The sequence below is a fragment of the Galeopterus variegatus genome, unplaced genomic scaffold (assembly GCF_000696425.1).
Source record: "Galeopterus variegatus unplaced genomic scaffold, G_variegatus-3.0.2 Scaffold374, whole genome shotgun sequence".
NCBI classification, from domain to species: domain Eukaryota; kingdom Metazoa; phylum Chordata; class Mammalia; order Dermoptera; family Cynocephalidae; genus Galeopterus; species Galeopterus variegatus.
Genome location: NW_007726485.1, coordinates 200,691 through 219,808, shown reverse-complemented (window position 1 = coordinate 219,808; position 19,118 = coordinate 200,691). Strand labels below are relative to the sequence as shown.

General features: G+C 44.5%; 1 protein-coding gene across 1 annotated transcript in view; it reads left to right on the top strand.

The window, feature by feature from the left end:
* The window catches only part of USP13 (ubiquitin specific peptidase 13 (isopeptidase T-3)), a 116,647-nt gene that overhangs the window by 57,384 nt on the left and 40,145 nt on the right, over positions 1–19,118 (top strand). Inside the window, exons 7-11 of the mRNA XM_008568105.1 lie at positions 535–629; positions 1,733–1,920; positions 7,349–7,420; positions 7,786–7,879; positions 18,681–18,806. Coding sequence (XP_008566327.1) covers positions 535–629; positions 1,733–1,920; positions 7,349–7,420; positions 7,786–7,879; positions 18,681–18,806 — 575 coding nt within the window. The remainder of the gene's footprint in view (positions 1–534; positions 630–1,732; positions 1,921–7,348; positions 7,421–7,785; positions 7,880–18,680; positions 18,807–19,118) is intronic.

The window sequence follows — 19,118 nt, the reverse complement described above, 5'->3', positions numbered from 1 at the left end:
ATCTGACAATGTAGAGGGTTCCACAGGCAGAATTTTGTTTTGTCCTGGACCTAAGACCCCCACCAGCCATTCAGCTGCCCCTGAGGGCCTGTGTGTTCTCTCTGTTCCCCCATAGGTTCTCCTTGCCATGGCAGATGGCTGTCACCCCCTCTCCTTCACCTTCCTCTTCCTGAACTTAGAGTTGTGCCACTGTGATTAGAGAAATCAAGTGTTAGGCTTTTATATTTGTATAATTTTTAATTATTTTGACTTTAGACAGGTTTTTTTTCTTGTTTTAGAAAAGTTTTTTTTGAAACTTTCTGAAATATCAAAAGAATTGATATATGGGTATATTTATAAAGTACACCTACTACTTATGTTTATTCTTTCTCATCTGTCTTTTCCACAGTTAAATGTTAATGTTAATGAAGTTTTTGCTTGTTTTGGTCAGTGATCTATCCCAAGCTGGTACACAGAAGGGGCTCAAAAAATATATGTTGAATATTGACTGACTTGGCTGCAGATCTCAGTGCTTATTTTCTCTTCATCCTCTAGATGTTTATTCTTTCCAAGAAGAGGAACCCGTTTTGGATCCTCAGTTGGCCAAGCACTTAGCACATTTTGGAATTGACATGCTTCACATGCATGGGGTGAGAAAGTCTATTTTTGTTTCTGTTCCCACCTTGTAGGGGTCAGGGGCGTGGGGTGGAGTTGGAGGGAGGGAGAGGGAACTGTTTGGTTTATTTAATACATAATTCCTCTAACATGGATCTTCATTTTATAGGTTTTAGGTTTTAATTGTTGCATTTACTTCTTGAATGTAATTAATTAGCATTTTCTTTAGTTACCAGCTTAGATTTTTTACGTTGCGGTAAAAATGGCACCTCAACAAGTACCATTTTGTTTTTGTTGGAATTTACTCACAAAATTTCTGTCTCCTTTGATGGATCCACTTGCGTGAATCACTTTTTGTTCATTAAAGGGAAAAAGTACAGGGAAATGATGTTTAAAATTATCTGTGACCAACATCATTTTAATTAGTTTCAGGAAGGGAAGCAGAGCTCCTAGGAGGTGAAAAGAATAAGCCAACATGTTAGTGTTGATGGAAAAGCTTTGCTTCATTTAATATTGTGTTTTCAAGTTGATGTCATGACTATGTAATATGTTTCCCTTTGAGACACTGTTTAAATGTGCACGTTTGTTCTAGCCTTTTGCTCCCAGGACATGTCCCTCTCATCGTATTCTTTTTCTCTTTGTCTCCTCTTTGTCACTTGCATCTGCTTTTCCATTTATTTTTCTCTGCTCTTCTTTACACCTCCCTCTGCTCTGAAGGTGCTTCCGTGGTTGGTTCCACATGTCCCCCCGCCGCCTTGCCTACTTTTTGGTATTGTATCTTCCTTTGAAATTAGTCTACTTGCTTCTTTTTTTTTTTTTGATTCCTGTTTGTCTTTCATCCTCCTCCTATCTCTTTCCCTCTCAGTCTTTCTCTTTTGAAAATCTTTTTAAAGTGTTTTTTTAAATTATAAAACCACCATTTTAACCATTTTAAGTGTATAATTCCCTGGCAGTAAGTACCTTTAAGTTATTGTCCAACCATAGCCATCTCTCAGTCTCTTTTAATTAGGTTGTTTATTTCGCGACGTAGTTGGGAAAAGAGGCAGAAACATCCACTGATAGTAGAAATGATTCATGGACATGATCTTTGAATGAGAATCACTTTTAAAGTTATTTTTCTTCAATGCCCTTGCCCCAGACAGAGAATGGGCTTCGGGACAATGACATCAAGCCGAGGGTCAGTGAGTGGGAAGTGATCCAGGAGTCGGGGACGAAGCTGAAGCCTATGTATGGCCCCGGGTACACAGGTCTGAAGAACCTGGGCAACAGCTGCTATCTCAGCTCTGTCATGCAGGCCATCTTCAGCATCCCGGAGTTCCAGAGAGCGTAAGTGCGTCCCGCTGCAGACCTGCGTCCCTCTAGGCCCAGTCCCATCCTCATTGCTTCAGGACACTGTGCCCCCTCATCTATGGTGTGACAGCCTACGGAGGCCGGGTGAGAATACTTTTCAAGTGTTGTGGGGATCAGAAGAGCTTTGTAAACCAAAAAGCACCCTACAGGGGTTTGTTACATTAATAACGGCTTCCACTTTCAGACCATCACTCTACGTACCAGTGGTGTATTAATCATTAATCTTCACAGCAAACCTGCCAGATCTCTCCTAGAGATCGCTAGGAGAGATTCAGCGATTTGCTTGGTCAGTGTCTTCCTTCTGGTGGAGTAGAGTTTCTTAGAGGCTTTAGGATTTTCATTTTTTCCTACTCAAAGTGTGGTTCACAGACTGGTGCTGGTCCTTGGACTGCCGGACATGGGTCTGTGGTGAGATAAACATGGAGGCTGAGAGTGAGTGTTTAGAATTTTTTGTAGCAATTTGACATTGCTATGTCTTACAAGTGGCATTTTATTTTACTAATAATTTATTTTTATTTTATTTAAAAAATTTTATTCGTACATGTTTATGGGGTATGAGTGTGTTTTAATACTTGCATATATTGAGTAATGATCACCTCAGGGTAGTTAGCGTATCCATCCTTTCTTTCTGGTGATAACTTTCAAGATCCTCTTTTCTAGCTCTTTTGAAATATGCGATACCATATCATTAGCCAAAGTCCGTCTAGAACGCCATCTTCCTGTCTAACTGTAACTTTGTACCTGTTGCAACCTCTCCCCCTTCTCCACCCTTCCCTCCCCTTCTCAGCTTCTGGTACCCACCTTTCTACTCTCTCCTTCCATGAGAACCACTTCTTTAGATTTCATATATGGTGAGATCATGCAGTATTTGTCTTTCTGCACCTGGCTTACTTTATTTAATGTAATTTTTTAAAGGTATTTTTTGTATGAGTCTAAATAAAAAAGCTGGCCCTTCACCACAGTTACTTGGAGAGGCATGGATTTAGGGCGCTTCCTGACTGTGCATGTCCTGGGCTGCCTTCCTGTTCCCATACCAAGGGGCACAGGAGCTATGTCTGTGGCCATTTTCTTCCTTAGGTTGTACTTAGAACAGGGAGCCACAGAGCACAGGAGCTGCAGCTGGGGTACTCATGGGCTGCCGCTTCCTAAGCTTAGAGAAGAATCTGTAGTGTATTCCAGAGTGGGTAGGTTTCCACCTTGGTTCTAGCAGAGAAGAGGACACACACATGCCAAGACAGATCAGCACACTAGGGATAGCACAGGGCTGTGTTTTACCCACATGGGGTTGAAATCCTAATGACTTTACTAGTGGTTAATGAACAGTATGTCAAATAACCTTTTCTTTCTCCTCTTGGTATTTGAAGAGTTATCTTTTCTTGCTGTTTTCTGGCTTTGAAAATTTATGGTCAGTTTTTCATGTCTATTTTTCATTTTTTCATCTAGCCAATAAGAACCCAGAATAGGTTCTGGCCTGCTCAGCAGTGTGCTGGGTGTGGGGCGTTCTGTGGTAAACAGAAGGACATGGGGCCTGGCCCTAGGGAACAGACAGCCTCTTGGAGAAACAGACATAAATAGATGATCATAAGAACAACTGCATGGTTATAAACGTGGTGGGTTCTATGAAGGAAAAGGGAAAAAGGTGACCAGAGAGGACCCTTTAAAGAGGGAACACGTGCTCTGATGGATGTGTGGGAGAAGTGGGGACAGAGCGTTTTGGACAGAAGGAAGAACAAGTTTGAAGCTCTGAGATGGGAAAATCTTTTTAAAGGTGTGCATTGTGCATTGTATTATTTTTATAAATTCTTAGCTGTGTTTCATGCTCGTATTATTATCATTTGATTGGGGAACAATGTAGCTTTATCTTACACAACTCAAGGTCCTATAAATGTTGAAAATGTTGCAGTGTCCTTCTGAGGGGTGTTGTATAGTTATTAATTCTTTTAAACTCGAATGAAAGAAACTTGTGTTCTTTTGTAACAAAGCCCAACAACATTTTTAGTGCTTTCTCATCTAAAATTAAAAAAAATCCTTCTTATCCTCCAAAGTTTGATGGAGAATCTACAACAAATTCTTCAACGATAAAATGTACCTTATCTGGTTTTTTGTTTGTTTGTTTTTGGTGGCTGGCTAGGACGGGGATCTGAACCCTTGACCTTGGGTTATAACACTTGCTCTAACCAACTGCGCTAACTGGTCAGCTGTCATGTCTGTGGTTTGATTTAGTATTTGAATCTCTCAGGCTAGTCTTGTTTCAAGAGTTTTAGAATTTTATATTATCTAATAGTTTATTTTCTGTTTTCTAAACATTTACTGATCTCATTAGTACGAGAACCTACTACTCATGCTCTTCCTCAGTCTTTTCATTCTTTGATCAAATATCACTGGATTGAAATACTTGTTCTTCAGACTCCTTTCCCCACTAAAACCCTGTGGAGTTAGGTCCAGGAGCAGTATCTCCATTTTGAAAGTAGAAAGAGTGACCACAGAAAGATTAAGTGACTTATGAACAGCCACAGTGTAAGCTGGGAGCATCAGCCTGATTCCTTGATACCCTGTCTGCCACTTGAACCTGGTTTCCATTTTAAAATAATTCTTTTTTTTTTTTTTTGTCTTTTTCCGTGTCCGGCAACGGATCGCAACCCTCAGTGTCGCCCCCGTACCGGACCGGGACCGGCAATGGGATCGCAACCCTCGGTGTTGCCCCCCGCGCCTCGCTCAGCCAGTGAGTGGGAACCGGTCTGTATGTGGGATCCGAACCCTCGGGCGGGAGCGCCACCGCGCTTCCCAAGCGGCGCACTAGCACAGTGCGCCACCGGGCTGGCCCCTAAAATAATTCTTGATAAGGATTAAATCCAAATAAGTGGGTGTGCAATTTGAATGACAATTAAGATGGATTGTCAGATAGCCAAACTACATCTTTTTCTTTGAGAACCACTAGGTTACAAACTGAAGGTGTACTATGTAAATTAAAAATTATCTGGCAATACTTCTGCATTTTAATTTAATTTTGTTGTAATGGAGGATATTCCTTGTTGATTAGAAAATCAATATAAATTGTTAGCAAAATGGACTTTTCTGACTTCAAAGATTTACCCCTTTACACTACACTTTTCTGCCAATCTTACCTTTAAAGCATAAATCTTTTCACTAATGTTCATCTACCCAGTGAGTTTTTGTCTTATTATGTTTCAAGGGGTGATAAAAACTGAATCATAAGAAAGCTAATTATTGTATATTAATGAGAATTCTTCAGTGCAGCCTCTGTATCAAAACAGTTTAGCTCCAAAGTTTGGTTTATTTATTGCTTGGCATTTGGTTCTTTGAAAATTTCCAGATGAAGTTGTTGCTGTAATGATACATCCGAAAGCCATTTGAGTGGAACTGGCCCAAAAAAACGTGCTTTGTTAATTTTGATGTATGTACGCAATCTGGGATGCAAATTCTGAGTTCATGGACAGCAGGTGCCTAAAGTTTCCAGTAGAGGTCATTGCTAGCTACTAGTGTGCCATGGTTCTCTGCTAGGTCTTCTGGCAATAATGCCTTTTTTGTTTGGTTATGGGTAATCAGTTATGGATATTGGTTATGTGATTACATGATATGAATGTATTCATTACACAAGTATGTATTGAGTGCCTTTTACATGTCAGATGCTGTTCTAGTGCTGGAGATGTAGTGATTTACATCAATGAAGTCTCTGCCTTCATGGAGATTACATTCTAGTGTGTAATCTCTAGAGAGACAGATAATAAACATGAAAATAAATAAATTATGTAATTGCAAATAGTGATGCATGCTAAGGAGAAAGTCAGCAAGGAGCAGGTGAAAGGTGGAGGGTGGAGGGTGGTGGCTTTTGTTTTGACTAAGAGTCTGGAGAGTTTACTTTTCAACATACCTGTGAAGGAGCCGCACAGCAAGGATCTGTGGAGGGAGCATCCCAGGAAAGAGAGAGCAGATGGCAAGACCTTGAAGCAGGAGGGAGCTTGGCATGAGCTGGGCAACAGTAGGGGCAAGTGGCCAGGGTGCTGCGGGTTGGGGGAGAGTGGTGGCAGATAGATGAGGTCAGAGAAGAGGGTGCATGAAGGACCAGAGAGAGGGATCTGCTTCTGGATTATTCTTCCTAGAGCTTCCAAGCTCAGAGTGGAAGATTGAAGGGGGAAAGAAGCACTTAAAGTAGGGACGTGAAATAGGAGGTGAACTTAAGAAGCGAAAGGAACAATGTGTGTTAAGATTAGAGATCAGTGTGGAAGTTAGCGCTGCTCTGTCAAGATACACTGGTCAGGAGGAGGCACTGAGGACGGCTCAAGCAAGGGACAGCAGATGGCAGGTAGGGCCAGCAGAGTGGCTCAGAGCACGGCTTTGGAACCGGGCTGCGTGGGTCCACTCTGGGCTTCATCTTCACTCTCTGGATGAGTGTGAAAACGCTCTAACAAATTTGCATCCCAATGTCTCCTCTCTCAAATGGGGATAACATTAATAACAATCCCTTCCTCATGTGGTTGTTATGAAGACTCAACTAGCTAATATAGGAAGCCCTCGAGAAACGGAAGTTGTCGCTGCTAGTGCCATCATTATTTTGAGATTATTGGAACAATTCCTAGTGTTAAAGGAAAAAATGATCCAAGCACTTATTAGAGATAGTGAGGCAGACTTTATCCAAAGGGAGCATGGCGATTGGTAGAGGGAATACTGCAAACAGGGTCTTGCAGTGGGGGAGAGAGAACAGGTTCATCTCCTACTCCAACAAGGACCAGTAGGGCTTCATAAGCAAGGAGCAGGGTGGGGTCAGTGGATGGAAAATTCCTGAGAGGAAACGTCAAGGGTTAGGGGTTCTGATAGGATTATTGCTGAAGGCAAGTCAGGGTGGTCAGATACCACAGGTAGGGGATTTTCACTAAACTGGCTTAGCAAGATTTTTACTCAAACTGGATTCTACCAGGACAGAGAGGCCATTGACAGTCCAGGCCTTGTCAATTAGAGAGCTCAGAGGAGCCTGACTGAAGTTTTGGTCAAAGTATGGAGTCTTGTCACTAACCTTACCATTTGTTTTTGAGGTGGCAATTGTGGTGGCATAAACCAGTGGTTCTTGACTCTGGCTACATATTAGAATCACTTGGGGAAGTTTTAAAAGAATTCCAAATCCCAGGCCTCGATCTCCAACAATGAAATTGGAACAGGTTAGGTATTTTTTAAAGAAACCCCTTAGGTGATTCTGACCCACTGACAGAAGCATCAGCACTTCAGGAAGGCTCATGAGGATGGCTGCAGAGGGGGGATTCAGGAAGAACATCTCTTCAGGTGGACGGTTTAATTCTGACAGAAAGGCAACAAGGGTCTTAGGGATGGCTCGTCTTGGTTCTATGCTTCTCCAGTTCCCATGTTTTAATCGTCACTTCTCATTTTCTAGGTATGTGGGAAACCTTCCAAGAATATTTGACTACTCGCCCTTAGATCCAACACAAGATTTCAACACGCAGATGTAAGTGCCAGATTGTATCGTTTTAGAAAAAGCATCCAGTAATGTGTTCATAGTGGTTATCTCTGGGTTGCAGAATTAAAGCAATTCTCTCCTCTTTATTTTCTGTGTTTTAAAAGTGTTCTAGTATGAGCATGTGTTACTTTTGTAACAAGAAAGAAATTAATAAAGATATCCATAAAGTACTGAGGGAAGTTTAAAAATGGAATCAGTATCAAGCAGAATCACATAAGTTATTTGTGAATAATCCAGATAAAATGCTCCACCTACTACTAGCAGCTACAGTTCTTGAAATTCATAGTTAATTTTAATATATCTGTGGGAAAACAACAATGACCTTTTTGTTTTTGTTTCTCCCTCCTGCCTAGGACTAAGTTAGGACATGGCCTTCTCTCAGGCCAGTATTCAAAGCCTCCTGTGAAATCTGAACTCATTGAACAGGTGATGAAAGAGGAACACAAGGTATGTGTTTGCCATGTTGATATGTAGGTAGGAGGGACCTTTGCAAGTTAGAATGTGAATTTCCTATGATTTGGCAAATGGTGGTTGTAAATTTAGCAAGCTGTCAGGATAGCTATTTCATTTCAGTCTAGGGGGCCTGCCTGTCTGCACGCTCTTAAAACGTGTAAAAAAGAGTAGCCAGAGTTGGAGTTTCTATTGACAGTTGTTTTGTGGGTTATATGTGTGTGCCATCATGAATAGTCTTGACAAACAATATTCTTCATAAAATAAAGCTGAAATGGAAGGAATAAACCTTATAAAAATATAAACATTATCCCCTCCGTAACAATCTTGGCCCTTAAAGTGTCTCTCTTCTCCCAAGCCTAAACTTTGCTAGGATTTCTCAAGAGGCTGGTTGTTAAAAGACAACACAGATTCCTCAGCCCCTCCCTAGAGATAAGGATTCAGAATTTCTGGAAAGGCTGGGCAGTCCTCATTTTTGGTAAGTTGCCATCTGGTTTTGGAGCACACTCAAGTAGCAGAAACTCAGTTGTCCAGTCACTATTAGTTGATGGAATGATTGAAAGATGGGCTTGATCTCCTAACAGCCCGAACTGCATTTCCATGTGCCTGCACAGCGGGCCACTGGCCTCTCCCTGGGCTGCTCTGTTGCACAACTCCAGAGGGTGCTACTCATAACCTGGTCTTTTGAAGGGTGTCCTGGAATTCTGCAGTGCACAGCTTACACGGCTGCACAACTCCAGAGGGTGCTACTCATAACCTGGTCTTTTGAAGGGTGTCCTGGAATTCTGCAGTGAACAGCTTACACGACTGTTTGGCACTCTTGGCTCCTGTTGCCGCCAGTGTCCTGAACGGAACACAGTCCCCACTTCCCTATGCCTGCTCTCCCTTCAGACTTGACTTAGTGGGCACATGTGTTCAGTTCTGTTTCTCAAGTGTTTGACCTCTGTGCTCTCATCTTGAGTCAGTCATCCTTAAGGAATACTTGTAGACTGAGAGCAAGAATCTAAAGTGCATACCCCTTATTCGTAATGAAGCCAGCTAGTTGTGGAAGTGGAGCAAACAAGAGAAGGAGATTATGAAGGGGACACATAGAGGCAGTGTTTGGGGTGGGGAGAAGGAAGCGGGTTGTGAAGAGGGTGGAGAGGGAAACAGGCACTGGGAATGGCGAGCCCAGGAGATCAGAGCGATGTGGGGGCAGGAAGAACTTAGTTCTCAAGTTGCATTATTATCCAGCATTGTAAGACAATGAGTTCCTTATCCACCAGAGACTGGAAGACCCTCATCTGGGATGCATTTTAGGAGGTGGTTGGGTGTAGGGATGGAGTCTGGGGTGATCCAGGCTTCTTCTACCTCTGTGTTCTGGTGAAACTTTGAAGAGGCAATGGTGGGAAAAAAGACCTGGTCCAAATTTTTGTTTTGATCATGTTGATCTTGGGTTTTCATCCAGGCTGTGTCACTCCTTGAGTAGCTCTTTTGAGGCAGAGTCCACCCTCCCTGGTGGAGGAGAAGGAGCCTGGCTTCCTCTCCTGAATCTGCAAGGAGCTGCGTGACCATGGGCAAGTCATGTAACCTTTCAGCCTCAGCATTCAAGTGGCAGAACCGGTCTAGGTGGTGGTTGAGAATATTTCAAGCATGAGGTCTCCTCTCTAATGTAAATAAAAATCTGTGTACGTCATGTGATTGTTGTTGTGCTTTGGGGATCTCCTCATTTGAGAAAATGTGAAGTGAAAAATTGTCAATTTAGTGATGTTTCAAAATAAAATTGGTTTTGTTGATGTTACGATGTCCATTTATGTTAGGAAAAAAAGAGACGTTCTTACATCAGCTCGGCATGGTATTCATTCAGTCTATGAGTACTGACTGCTTGGAGCCCTTGTCCCTCTTCCCCCCGCTGGATTCAGTGGTCACTGTGCAGCAGTTCTGTAGATCTCCAGGGGTCCGAGGCTTGTAGGTGGGAGCCACTGCTCTGTCTGGATCAAGGTGTGTAACCTGGCAGCACTTGGGCCCTATCATGCCTGCAATGTGTTTTGCTTGGTCCACACATTGTATCTGAATTTCCTGCTTCTCTTAGCACTCAGAAGCTCTGGCAGTCCCGGGCCTGCAATGGCAGCTGGAGCCTAGTGGTAGCACTCCCTACACTTGGGACACACAGTCCCCAGCTGGCTCCAGTCCCTTTGTGACTCGTGACCTGGCTGGTACTCTGGGTATTTGGGTTTGTGACCCTTGGTCTAGATGACTTGTAAAATCCTTTCCAACTCTGAGGCGCCATGACCTAGTGGTCCTGAAGAAAGAATCCTGAGCATAATCACTGTACATCGTGCAGCCTGGCAGGGGTGGGGAGGCCCGTCCCCACCTGGAGATGTCTGTTTCAAGCTGTTACTCGGACAAACAATTCATAGCAAAAATCTCCACTGCCCTTGAAATAGTGGAGGGAATCACTTTCAGAGGCATGAGGATTTTCACTGGTGGTAGGTTTCAAAGGAACGATTTGTGAGAATCTTCCTTCTCTCAGGTATCAGGAGCCTTTTGGTCAGGTGGTCCTGTCCCGGGCCTCTGGTGTTTGTGACTTGTAAACGAGCCTGAAATGGCCCAAGAAAGGAAAAAAGTTATGCTGAAGCAGAGAAAGGGATAGAGAGGAATGTATAGTGGAGGGGAGAGAGCATGAGAGATGCATCAGATCCATGTGGCAGAAATGGCTTTTTACGGGGCCACCACCACCAGTGATGCAAATAATTAACATCACATAGTGCTTGCAAAAGGCCAGGCTCCTGTATGTTCACTGATGCACAGAAGTCTTGCGTAAAGTTACAAAGCCAGTGAGTGGCACAGCTGGGAATTACACCAGGCAGTCTGGCTCCTGAGTCTGTGTTTTTGACCACCGCACTGTCCTGCTTCCCTAACTGTTAGGACTTGTTTCAGGCTCCCAGGGCCTCACGTGTGGGTGGATGACAAAAGAGGGTGTTTAAAGTTTGCAGAATTACCAGGTAGCCCAGTAAAATGGGTTTCTCAACTGGGTCTTACATCTTGGGTCATTTCTAGAATGTATACTTCCTGGTATGAAATTGATCTGCTACAGACCAAGGTGAAATCTAGTTTTTAATATATACATGCTTAATAAACATTTTCATCTATAAAGAGACTCACAGTATTTGTTTTAAGCACTGTCATTTCTACTTAAATTTGTTGAATCATTTTTTAAGATGAAATTGCATTTGCAGTAGATAATACTTTCTCACTATGACAGGATACTTTTTCTTCTTCAAAAAGTATATTCTTGATCTTTATGCATTCTAAGGCAGTGCTTTCAACATCGATAAGCTGAATACTTTGTAACTTATTTCATCTACCAAAAATAACATGTTTTGAATAATTCTGTATTTTGAACAATCTGCATTTCTGAAGTGAGAGTTTATTTGATTTCTCATCTAAACAATCCTTGACCCATAATTGCTGGCCTCAGTTTGTTTTTTTAAAATTTATTTATTTATTATTATTTTTTACATTCAAAGATGTTGTTGTGGAGCAGTTGGGGGCAGGGAGAGGGGAAAGGGAGGAGAATAGGGTGGGAGGAGGGTGTGGTTGAGGCCTGTGGCATCCCCTTATTCCAGCAGGAGATCCCAGGGAGCTTCTGGCAGTGCCTTGGTTGTGGCTGGGCTGGATGCAGACTTCGGGTGGGCATGGCTGAGGCCGTCAGACCCTCCAAGCCCTGGGTGCTTCTGGTGGCAGCTTGGTGGTCATCACTGGGCTGTGTGTGGACATCAGGGGGTGTGGCTGAGGCCCTTGGCCCCTCACCACCCCAGCTCGGGAGCTCAGGGCACTTCCATTGGTGGCTCTATGGTCATTGCTGGGCTGGATGTGGGCATTAGGGGGGCATGGCTGAGGCCCTCAGCCTCACACCGCCCCAGCTTGGGAACATGGGGTGCTTCAAATGGTGGCCTGGTGGACATTGCTGGGCTGGATGTGGATGTTAGGGGGGCCTGACTGAGGACCTAGGCCCCCACCACCACCCAGGCTCAGGAGCCCGGGGTGCTTCCAGCGGCATCTCTGTGGTCTTTGCTGGGCTGGATGTGGACATTGGGAGGGTTTGGCTGAGGCCCTTGGCCCTCCCCCCAACCCTGGTTGGGAACCTGGGGGTTTTCCATTACTTCTAGATATTGTAGATGTTCTTTGGTTGTGTTAGAACTTTACTGGTCTCTGATCTGTGGGTTTTTTGTTTTTTCTTTCAGTTCTGTGTTGGATTATTCGCTATTTCCACCACTTAAACTCTGTGGTGGAACTAATTTATTGTCCTTTGCTTAATGGGGGATCTTCCTGTGGGAACCAGCACTTGAACCTTGTGGTTGAGCTAAATTGCTGCTTTGTTGCTAATTATCTGGGGAAGGCTTTTTGTGCAACTCAGGTGTTAATGGTTGGCCTTGTAAGCACTTCTGGGTATTGTGAGGTCCGGAACACCTAGGTTGTGTGGAAACTCTGGTCTGGGCCTGAGTCTTCCCAGCAAACTGCACCCCCCGAAGTTCTATATTCCTGTCCGGTCTCCACTAAGTGATCCTGTGCTGATTGGAGGGCAGATCGACTGTCCATGCTGTGCCCCCGTGTTCCCCTGGTGGGCTCATCTTCCCCACTGCCTGTGCTCCAAACACTTCCCATGGGACGGGCTGTGCTCTGGTCCCTTGTGATAACTCACTGGCCTCTGAGTGGCTCCTTTTTTCAGTTGTCTGTGTCCCCTCACTTGTGGGTCCACGGGAACCCTGTTAGTGGTCTTACTAGCCTGGGGGCCACCAAGGCTCTCTTCTCCCCTGCAACTTAATAGGAAGAGCACAGCTGTGGCTTTTGCCAGCTCTTGCCCCTTGTGCTTATCAGGGCCAGCCTTGAAGTGGCCAGGGCTTGAAATGGTAGGAGCAATCCTTTCTTTCTCTCATCGTGGCTTCTCCTGCCTTCATGAACTCAGTAGGTCTTTCCTCCTCTTCCCCTGAGCTCTAGCAGCCCCAGCTTGGCAGTTATTGCTTTTCAATAGCTGTAAATTGGTTGATTTGTGGGAGAGAGTGACACTGGGAACTGTCTATTCTACCATCTTGACCAGAAATCCCCTGGCCTCAGTTTTTTATCAACATGAAATAACCAGTGTTCTCCTTCGAGGTGATATAATTTTAACTAAAGAAAAGAACTTTGTTTTTATCAACCTCTGTTTTCCTAGGTTGGGCAAATGTAACATTTCTAATTTGCCTTTTTTTTTTTTTTTTTTTTTTTTTTTTGTGACCGGCAAGGGGATCGCAACCCTTGGCTTGGTGCCATCTGCACCGTGAGTGCACCGGCCATCCCTATATAGGATCCGAACCCGCGGCGGGAGCGCCGCTGCACTCCCAAGTGCCGCATTCTCCTGAGTGCGCCACGGGGCCGGCCCCTAATTTGCCTTTTGAAATATGAATAATAACTTGGAAATGCTCTCAGTCCTCCTAGCTTAGGAAATTTGGGGTTTGGACCTGGGTTATAAACTACTCGTCCAGCATTTATAGTTTAAGGTTAAAAGTTTAAATCAACAGAGTCCATATATCTCAGTTTTAGCAACAAGCTGAGATATGGTCATCTCCTTTTTATTCCTGTGGTCTTATAGTAAATATCTATGCAAGCATTGCTCTAATGTGATAAAGCCTCAATCCTGCCCCTTGCTTATTAATTAAAGAATTAGCTCAGTGGAATATGAGTGGACAGTGTCTGGCTGTCTCCTTGGTGCACTGTGTTAAACAGAAAGTCCTGTGTAAGCATTTGGGAGAGATTCTGAACACCTTAGTCTTCTCTCTAATTTTAGCTGATCTATTTTGCAATTGCTGATAGAGAAAGTAAGTACAGTATCCTATTAATATGACAGATTCCTTAGGTGGTTGCTATTTTGGAGACTACCCGTCCTCCCCATTATAAAGTTAGTGGTTAGGACTAGCCATTGTTTCAGGTGTCCAAGAACCTGCTCACAGGTGAGAACATGTGCTCCCTGAAGGCATGTCTGACTCTTGGTCAATTTTGGTCTCTCCCTCTTATCTCTCATCTTAGGTGTTAGGCCCATTGAGGGACACTCAGGTGATTCCTTGACTCATCGCCAAATGGGAAACGTGCTTTCTTCAACTCAATTCTTTGGTTCTTATTTTGACTTTTTGATTTCTTTTAAGGAGCTGCCTTGTCAAAAGGTTGGCCTTTTTTTTCTTTTCTTTTTTTTTTTTTGTCTTTTTCCGTGTCCGGCAATGGTTCGCAACCCTCAGTGTCGCCCCCGTACCGGACCGGGACCGGCAACGGGATCGCAACCCTCGGTGTTGCCCCCGCACCTCGCTCAGCCAGTGAGCGGGAACTGGTCTGTATGTGGGATCCGAACCCTCGACGGGAGCGCCGCCGCGCTTCCCAAGCGGCGCACTAGCACAGTGTGCCACCGGGCCGGCCCCAAAAGGTTGGCCTTTTTAAAAACAAAAATTATTTAAGTTTTCAAATATACAGAAAAGTAGACAGCAAAGTATAATGAATCTCCACGTACCTGTTGAGCAGCTTCAGTAATCATCATTCAACCAATCTGGTTCTGTGAATCCTCCAAACTCAGCTCTTCCCCTGCTCCTCCTCTTTTCCCTTTTTCCTTTCCTTCCTGTCCTTTCCCTTACCTGCAGTATTTTAACACAAAATCCAAACATCCTCCTTTTCATCTATTTATATTTAGTATTTATCTGCAACTATAATATCTTCTTTTTTCTTTTAACATAAATATCACGTTAAAAGTTGTTTAAAGTGTTAAAAGCACATCAGCAAAATTAATAACCACTCCTTGGTATCATCTAATGCCCAGTCTGTATTCAGACTTTTTCCTCCATTATCAAAGATATCTTTCTAAAGTCCCCTTCCTTTTTTTCTGCAAGCTATTGCTCTATTGAAGGGCTGGGTCACTTGTCCTAAGATTGCTCTGAAGTGTGGTCCTTGAGGTATTGTTCAATCTGTGTTTCGTAGAAGCTGGTAGTAAGATCTAGAGGCTTGATTAGATTCAGGATCAACTTTTTAATTTTTTTTATTTTTTATTATTATTATTTTTTGTCTTTTTCCGTGTCCAGCAATGGATTGCAACCCTCAGTGTTGCCCCCGTACCGGACCGGGACTGGCAACGGGATCGCAACCCTCGGCGTTGCTCCCATGCCTCGCTCAGCCAGTGAGCGGGAACCGGTCTGTATGTGGGATCCGAACCCTTGGGCGGGAGCGCCGCCGCGCTTCCCAAGCGGCGCACTATAGCAGTGTGCCACCGGGCCGGCCCAGGATCAACTTTTTTAGAGCCTGACTTTTTCATATCTGAATGTTAAGTGAACATAGCTATAGTTGAGCATGGGAATTAGTAAAACCTCCGCTTTGAAATCAGAGATGGGTATGGGGCATGGGTGTACGCAGATGGGGCCAGCTAATGGTCAAGGCATTAAATGTAGAGTAGCTGAGTTTGAGCTAAAATGTTCAAACCCAGTTGTGAAACCCAGGAGCCGGTCTGCACTGTGACGTGAAGAGGAGAGGTAGCATCTCTCTGGTTAGGAAACTTTTTCAAATAACTTCAAGATGATCAACAATTCTCTAGCAATAACTTGACTGCTGAGCAACAGATTAGGAAAGGTCAGGTGAAGGAAAGCAAAGAAATGAAGGGGGATGTAGGGGTAGGAGGGAAATGAATGAGACTGGGGCACAGTCCAAGCGTGGAGCTGAGTTTCTGGTGTTTGTCACCGTGGTCTGTATTGAGAGTTCTCCTTCTGGTTATACAGCCACATGGTGGCACAGAGCAGCAGCCAGCTCTTCAGAATTTACTGACTTGTTGAACTTTCCAAAGCAGCTGCTTGATATGGTCTGTGTTGGGGACTGGCAGCCACACCAAGCTCGAATCACAGCTTGTGAGAAATAACACTATCAACAGCAAGTGATAGTGAATACAAGCTTATGTGAATGCTTAAACGGAAATGCACAAATGAGAAAAGATTTATTCCAGCTGGTGCCACCATACAGTTGAGAGTGGAGAAATAATTGATGGACTGGCTTGCGATACTGGCCCCAGAGGTGTGTGGGTTTGAGGAAGGCTTATCCAGACTCCGAGATATATTGTTTTCCTTTCTTAGCGACTAGTAGGATGGACTCAAGGACATCAGAGATGAGCTCTAGGCACATGTGAACAGCATTAGGACACTAGAGAGGGGACAGAGAGGGGGCAGTAATTGGACCTATTACTTAACACATCTCATTTTCCCAGTCTCATCACTTCATGGGGTTGGATGAGTTAAGCAAAATACATGCATGAAGTGTTAAGAACTGGCACCTAGTACGTATTCATCCAAGCACTAGAATAGTGTCTGACATTTTATAGCACTAAATAGGTATCTGTTGAATGAATGCATGAATGTTAGCCATTATACAAAGATAAGGTATTATCGCATGTTTGCGTCCACTGGTACTGTGTAGGTATACATGAGCATTGAGAGTGAAGAAGGTTACAACTTTTACTTAGTTTGCAGGAGGTATATATACAGGGAGTAAAATTAATTGTCATGTATAAATTGGTCTTTACCTAGCATTGGAAGCACATCTGAAGCCATATATGTGTGTAAGCTGGTCATTTATATAAGGTTCTGAGTCCCCAGATGCCCAAATGCTGCCACTTGGGGAATTCTTCTAAGAGCTGTTAGCACTATTTCAGGTCCTCCATAGTGTTCTCTAATATTTGTTATAGATAGATGTAAATATCTCTGATCTTCTCTATTGTCTGCAGATTTCAGGAGGGCAGAATCCCTAACAATGTTCTGCATGAAGTAGGTGGTCAGTAAATACTAGAAGACTAGATCAGATATGTTTTCAGCAAGACAGGAAAATTCATCAGGTTTTTATTAGAAAACATTGCTTAGATCATGTGTGTTGGAGAGATGCTTTATACAGAGCTGCCCCTTGGCCATGGGGAGAAGGGTAAAGGAGTTTTCTCATCTCCTGTTGCATCTGACTATAAGATACCACAAACCTGTCATGATCTCCAGACCTTAGACACTGACCAGGATGACCATGAGAATGCAGAGAGGCATGAGACATGGCCACATCCTGCTGGGGACTACAGTCAGGCTGTGGCTGAAAATTAAAGAAAGTAGTAGGCATTTTGTGCTGTGTGCCAAATGATGGCGCATGTAGCAGATTCTCTGGACTTCAGAGGAGAGGAATGTGGCCTGGGAACTGAGCAAGTGGAGGGTTTATAAAAAAGCAGGTGAGTGGTAGCCACAGCATTTGCAGAGAGGACACGAATTAATTCTTTGACTTGACTGACACGGTGAGGGTTGTTTCACTTATGGACCCGCATCTTTGTTTTGGCTGCAAACAGTGTGGACCTGGAGTCAGAGCTGAACCTGGACTCCATTCTGGCTCTGCTCTGTTAGCTGCATGACAGTCTGGTCATTGAGGCCACTTAGAGTTGAAAGACCTATCTGGCACTTCTCTGCCAGACTCAGTGTCCATAAATGGGGATAAAGGTAGAACACACCTGCTGGGGTTATTGTGAATATCAGTGAGGTAACAGGTATCACCATTGATAGAAGGGCTGAACTTGGAGGGAAGGCTCAGGAAACATTTTTTTCAGGAGGCCCCCTCCGTCACCTTCCTGCCCTGCCTCTTTAGAGCATCTCAGACAGGGCTCCTAGATTTCCAGCAGATTACCAGTATTAACAAGTCCAGTTCACATCAAAGCCAGTTTAAAGCCTCTCTCTTGTACCAAACTCAGGAGTCTGCGGAAACAGCAGTGCAGAAGGGTGAGCATTAGCATCCTCTGGGTTTTTTTTTTTTTTTTTGTCCTTGTTCCACTTCTGTGCCTCTTTCCACCCTCTTCTGGCTCCTCCAGAGCAGAGGGTCAAGGGAGTTGGGAGACTAGAGAACAAATGGGCAGAGGCTGTTCGCTTAGCTAGTGCTGTTTGGCTGCCTTGTGGCTGCCACGTTCTTTTGTCATGGCTAGCTTTTTGTGGGGGCACATTGGTGGTGCTTTAGAGTTGCTTCCTCCCACCTGTCCCTCTGCCCTCAAGGACCTTACAAGGACCTTTTTCTGATGCCCCGTCCAACTGACCTCTGTGGCTCCCCGGCCTCCCATCATCTTATACGGGGTCCTCCCTGGGGGAGCCAGGTTGCCTTCTGAACTATTCTTTTGGCCCCGAGGGAAACCCAACATCCTTGACCTGCCAGAGTCACCCCCTCTGCCTGCTCTTCCACGCTGTCATCCTGGCAGCTGCAGCCGGCATCCTGCTTTTCCATGTGAGGGTCAAGCCTCTGCAAGCTCCTGGTCCAGAACCAGTGCAGGGTGGGCTCAGGAGCTGGAGCAGCTGTGCAGTGGCTTGCTGGGCTGTGCAATACCATTTCCTTCTCTTGTGCATGCTCCCATCCTTACGAGGAGTTCTCTCATACACCCTCATGGGGAGGGGGTGGGAGTGGTGCAGGTGCTGCTGAGCTCTCCTCTCTTTTAACTTATGGGCTGTGATGGGTCAGTGCGGCCACCTGGTAGCAAGGCCTGTGAGGATGGGCCTAGAGCCTGGCTTTAGAAAGTGGGGTATTTATCACGAGTCAACAGGAAGGGTCTCATCTTGTTCCCATGTAAGGTCTGTAGAGCAGGGCCTGGTACATATTAAACATCTGGTGAGTGCTGGCTCTTGTCATTATTCTTCTCTGGGCCTCAATTTTCTCCTCTGTAAAATGGGTTGTATCGTAATCCCTGCTCTGCTTGTCACTGAGGACTGTTAATGTATATGAAAATATTCAAGTCAGTCTTATTTTTATACTTTAGTCTCAACAGAACGGGATCTCTCCACGCATGTTTAAGGCCTTTGTAAGCAAGAGCCACCCAGAATTCTCCTCCAATAGACAACAAGATGCCCAGGAATTTTTCTTGCACCTGGTGAATCTAGTAGAGGTAAGTCAGTCTTCAAAACCACTCAGAGGGGGTATGTGAATTGTTCCCAGCGCTCCGTGCAGTCCCCTGTGGCGCGGCCAGATGCCTCCCCTGCCTTCTCCCCTCATCGTTGCGGCTGCTTCTGAGTCACTTCTCTGAGGCTTTCTCTGCCCAGCGCACTCGATGTGGCCCCTCCTCTTGTTTTGCAGACACTTGCAGCTCTGTCTGCTCCTTTCAGTCTGTTTGTGTTATAGGAGTGTTTGGCCATTCTTTCCTTCACCATTATTTTTGGTCTCTGTGACAAGCTCCTTGAGAGCACTATGTGATATTTGG